General features: G+C 40.1%; 1 protein-coding gene across 1 annotated transcript; it reads left to right on the top strand.

Annotated features, from left to right (window-relative positions):
- The first annotated feature begins 550 nt into the window (after positions 1-550).
- cldn1 (claudin 1) lies at positions 551-3,825 on the top strand. Its single transcript, XM_069685056.1, has 4 exons — positions 551-904; positions 1,739-1,903; positions 2,036-2,120; positions 3,123-3,825. The coding sequence occupies exons 1-4, from the start codon at positions 682-684 to the stop codon at positions 3,283-3,285; spliced, it is 636 nt and encodes a 211-aa protein (XP_069541157.1). The 5' UTR covers positions 551-681; the 3' UTR covers positions 3,286-3,825.
- The last annotated feature ends 1,810 nt before the right edge of the window (positions 3,826-5,635 follow it).

The following is a 5,635-nucleotide window of genomic DNA, read 5'->3' as shown; positions in this document are numbered from 1 at the left end:
CCTTTTAAAATTTTAAAGCGCAGAATTTAAAATACGTGTGTTGACACTGGAGAATATAGTGCAGGCAAGTTTGTGATTCTGACCACTCTCTTCCTCGTAGTGTTGTGACGTTTGTGAACGATGAGCAGTTCTTTTGAACGGCTCCGAAAAGGAACGGAGCCATAAGATCTGGCTCCCTTCAAAGTGCCGTAATTCCCAACACTAGTTTGGGCCCCTATTCTCCAGCTGCAGACAACTTATCAGGATGACCCTTTGATATATCTGTATTATGTCTTTAATGATTGTACTTTACTTTTAAGGCCCACACTTTCATTTAAAATAATTCATAAACAAGTGGTGTTTCAAAAGGTCATTTATTCTAAGCCAATAACAATAATTTTCCTTGAAAGATATTAATAAAGGCTGCAGGTTAAAAGCTATTTCTGTTGTTGCAGGAGCTCATGACCTCCACTAGGTGTCGTCCTGTTCCTCCTAACCTCAGTCAGATTCCTGACTCCTGACTCTCCTGGAACCTCCCTGTCCTCCAGGGTGTTCCCAGAGGATGCACAGGTAGACAGCAGCTCTGTTTGGGATCAGATCCACGAACCGAAACCAGCAGGAACTACTCAAGGAAGTTTTTGGACCTTTTCAATCCCAACATTTCTCTTTTCTGTTTTTTCTTTTGGCTCTTCGAGTTAACTGATGGCCAATGCAGGTATTCAGCTCCTCGGCTTCGCGCTGGCCTTCCTGGGCTTCATCGGCTCGATAGCATCCACAGTTATGGTGGAGTGGAAAGCTTCTTCCTACGCGGGGGACAACATCATCACAGCTCAGGCTCTGTACGAAGGCCTGTGGAAGACCTGTGCTTCTCAGAGCACCGGGCAGACCCAGTGTAAAGTCTATGATTCACTTCTACAACTGCCAGGTAAGGTTCATTTATTTGTCTTGTTTTCATAATAGCTTTTGATTTGACTGGTTGGATTATACCATACTAGACAGAGCTTATTAAGCATAGTAATTACAGTATACGTGTCATAAATCAATTTCTTCTTCTACAGAAATATGGGTGTTAAAAAAAAAAAAGTAACAGGACAATTGAAGGTGCCTTCTCTGACATATTTTTGAGTTTTTTGAATACTGACGCTTTAGGAAGATTAAAGAAATCCCTAAATGTTTAAAGATTAAGATTTGTGGGCCTTTACTTAGTACACAAAGAATGTGAATCCCTCGGGCCATTCAAACTTTTCCGGAGGGTTAAAAAAGTGTCCTTTTCTCTCCCGGTGAGAAGACCTCCTGCATGCAGAGACATGTCCGTCAAATACCACAGCTGGCAGATCATACAGAAACTTCTTCTTTTGAAGGCAATTCAAAAGGAACAAAAGATACGGAGAGTGTTCATTTTAAAAGTTAATGTTTTTGTGTTCAGGGACTTTTTAATTTATATACCTTAAAAAAAGCTGACACAAGTGTTATGAAAAAACAACTGGAAGACATGTTTGTAGTACATCTCCATGGAGGTGACTCATGACTCATGTCTGAACTCCTGCCTGCTGTAAACAACAAGGAGATCCAATCAAGAGAAACGTTACTATATCAACTATAAAACCTGGCGGGATTTGAATTCAAATCTACAGGTAGTACACTCAAAGGTCAAAGGTCAAAGGTCAAAGCCAGATTCTAAAAAACGCCTTAAAAAGCCACACAAATATAATGAACCCTGCTCTGATCATGTGACCCCCGTGCGTGTCTCTGTCTGCAGGGATTGTTCAGGGCACTCGGGGGCTGATGCTGTGCTCCATCTTGCTCTGCTTCATCTCCATCCTGGTGTCGACGGTGGGCATGAGGTGCACCACCTGCATGGCAGAGGTACCGGAGCAGAAGGACAAAGTGGCTCTGGCTGGAGGGATTATCTTCATCTTTGCTGGTCAGAGACTCAGTGCAGACACACACATACAACATATTTAACACCATCAGGATACTGTAACCTCTCCTAATCCTGTGTTTTAAACTGTATAATGCAACAATATTAAAGGTGTTTCTGCTCATGTTTTTTCAGGTCTCCTCGCTCTGGTGGGAACGTCCTGGTATGGCCACAGAATAGCCAAAGAGTTCTACGACCCGTTCACTCCCACTAATTCCAGGTGAGCCCACTCCTCTCCTCCCCTTTAATTATCACTGAAGGTGTGTGTCATGACGAAGAGGGCAGACAGCTGCCAAACTAACTGTCTTCATTTACTTTAACTTTAAACACCCAAAATAATTGTTTGACATTTTGGAAAATACACCATATAGTAAAAAGGAAGCTTGACCAATTTTGTCTTAGCTTAGCTTAGCATAAACACTGGAAACAGAGGGAAACTGCTAGCCTGGAGACCACAAGAAGACACATATAACGCACGTAAAACCAAAATGTGTTGTTTTTACCCTTTGGTCAGCCAGGCTAACTGTTTCCACTTGTTTTCAGTCTTTATGCTAAGCTAAGCCAAGATAAGCTAACTGGCTACTGGCTTCAAATCTACCTACAGATATGAGAGTGGTATCAATCTTCTCATCTAATTCTCAGCATTTAAAGCAAACAAACATATTTTTCAAAAATGTGAAATGTTTCTTTTTCTTTTCAAGCCTGTTCACTTTACAAAAATAGCATAAAATCAAACATTGAGATGTCTTAATGTTAGGACTGTGATTAAAGCTCCTGTGAGGAACTTTCAGTTTGTGTTGATTTTGGCGCCCCTGTGGACAAAGCCGTACCTCTTATCTCTTTGCTGATTTTGTCCTGCACATGCTTAAGTGGTGTTTTTTAACAAAAAATCTAATCCTGCTTTCTTAAACAGTCATATGTATCACTCACTTTAAATGTTTGCCCTTTAAAATATAAACAAAGGCAGCGTACAGTTAATCGCTTCATCTGACACCTACCCCCCGCCAGCAGTTTCAGACATTAAAATAACTCTATAGAAATAATCAACCTTGTCTCTGATGGTCTGGTTTTCTTTTGTAGCTCATAGAGAGACATCAGAATTAATTTCAGTCTGTTTTATAACCAGTGAAAAACTCCTCACAGGAGCTGTAGAACAAAATTAAACATTCTATGTGTTTTTTGGTCAACATAATTATCAGTGTGCTGTGTGTATTGTTCCCAGGTATGAGTTTGGAAGTGCCCTGTATGTTGGCTGGGGAGCTGCCTGTCTAATCATGATAGGAGGGGGCTTCCTCTGCTGCAACTGCTCCAGTCAGGGCTCAGGGAAATCTCCACGCTATCCCCCGTCCCGCTCCGCCGACCAGCCGGGCAGGGACTACGTCTAGGACTATCACTGCATCCAGCTCAGGTCAAGGACGGACTGGTTTTTTTTTATAGGGAAACTTTTTGGGGGGATTTATTTGTTTTGCTACATGTACATTTACAAGTGTTATATTTGGTGGATGTTTGTATTTGTTGGAAAATGCACTCAATTTATTGGTAATCCATTGAAGCCACGACGACAAACACAGGTTGGCATCCCTCAGATTTGTTATCATAGACATGAACTCTAATAAATAAAATACTAATAAATGGACATTATTAAACAACAATTGAAGTCAAATATTATAGAATTACATTTACCCAAAACGTGTTCAGGTCATCTCAGGAGACTTTGTTCAACCTCAAAAACAACTCTTACCTGTTCAATATCAGTCTGCGGATGGCGTTTATTTTTTCATCTTTCATGTAAAATATAAAATAAAATTATTACTTTCCTATTTTTTTTTAACTGTCTTTACAGTATTCAGGTTTCCTTTTGCTTGATGTGTAACACTTTCACATTCCAGGATAAGACTGATCATTAAAGGATATCTCTGTCATTAGTACATGTTTGTCTTCTTTTGAATAAATCCCACGAAACCCTCAAAACAAACAACCTGTTAGCATCTATTAGTACTAATGAATTTCACGCCCTTGTCCCTGTCTGTGTGACTCAACAACAGAGTCAAAAGAGCACAATAAAAGAAATAAGTTATAGAAAGGATTTGCAAAAGAGGCATTCAATAATTTGTAGCATCAAAAACTGTTCTTGCTTTTCGTCTTTTGAATTTGAACTTGAAAAAAATAACATGTTTCCAGCTCTTTTTTTTTGGCACATACACACAACAGCTGTACAATAATAATGACACAGTTACCATAACGACTGTAGATAGGGAGATGATAACAAGAGGAGTCATGGATCATGTAGGACCTGGGTCAAGGGGTTGATGTTTGTGCAAGTGTGTGAAAGCGTGTGTGTGTGGGACCTCCTCCTCCCAGAGTGATGTTGTGTCGTGTAAAGCACATCCCCCGATGGACCTCTAAAGGAAGAAGGAATCTGTAATGTTTCATTTACACGAAACAGAAACTAACATTTTATTGTCAGAAGGTTAAAAAAACACGAGAATATATATAATAATACATTTATTTTAACTTTAAACTGCTTATTTTTAAAAAGCATGAAGAGTTAAGCCATTAATCATAAAGTGAAACATTTAAAAACAGGAGGGTCGTCCTTGTCGAACATGCAGCAGTGAGTGCAGCAGAAAAGCATGGCCTCAGGTAAGACTAAACTAATGCACCAGGTCGACATACCTCAGACCACAGCTCGTGTCCCAGCATGCCTCTGCACACGAGAGGTGCAGGCATCTCAGTTCATGGAGACCAGATTCCACAGTTTTTACACACCTATGATAAGCATGTTTAATAACCCTGTGGGCCTCTCTATACGGAGCAATTAAAGACAATTTCAACCCCCCCCACCACCACCACCTCTCACCCAATCTCCACTGATTCATCTACTGTGTTTAGATAACAACATTGTCTCCTGTGAAGCTTTTCATTCACTCACACTGTAATGACTCTGCAGCAGAGAGCTCCCTCGTCTGGTTTCCTTGGAGTCTGCAGTATCAAAGACATCTACTGTAAGTAAAATGTAGCATGAAAAGTGAACATGTGCAAAAAACTAATTAGACAACAGAATGTTGTAACAGGTCCAAGTCATGTGGCTGGTTTGAAACATGCAAAAAACCAGCAGATTTGCATCAAAACCATCTAGAAACCCTCTCAGGTTTAAGATGCAAAGTAAAGATGTGACAAATGAAGTTTACAAGCTTTATTTTAATCCACTAGATTTGACCGGTCCTTTAGACTGGGCCCTTGTCTCCATGACAACTTCATTAGATCTGATGCAGTAGAGACAAACTGTTATAAGATATTGTTGGTAAGAAAGGTGTGAACAGCTACGACAATCATGTTTAATGAACAGGGGTCATCCAGTAGCACAGATGAGTAACTTTTTCTGTTAGTTAGTTAGTTAGTTAGTTGGTTGGTTAGTAGATGGAGTAGAAACTATAAAATTAAAACGAGCAGCAGGGTGCAGACAGAGACAGAGGATAGAAGTAGTAAGTAACAATAGTAATAGCATTTATAGACATGGTTATAATATGGTATAATATGATGATACAACAGGACAAGAAATATTATAACATAATATAGATAATATCAAACATAGCGGGGCAGCTGTGGATCAATGGTAGAGTCAGTCGTCTGTCAATCGGAAGGTTGGTGGTTCGATCCCCAGCTCCTCACATGCCTAAGTGTCCTTGGGTCAGACTCTGAACCCCAAATAAAAGCAGCTTTGGTCTCAAGACT

This window comes from Semicossyphus pulcher, unplaced genomic scaffold, assembly GCF_022749685.1.
Source record: "Semicossyphus pulcher isolate SPU_LCO1_2020_fin unplaced genomic scaffold, fSemPul1.0.p SCAF_7, whole genome shotgun sequence".
Classification (NCBI taxonomy): Eukaryota; Metazoa; Chordata; class Actinopteri; order Labriformes; family Labridae; genus Semicossyphus; species Semicossyphus pulcher.
The sequence above is the reverse complement of the archived record's forward strand: the minus strand, read 5'-3'. Positions and strand labels throughout refer to the sequence as shown.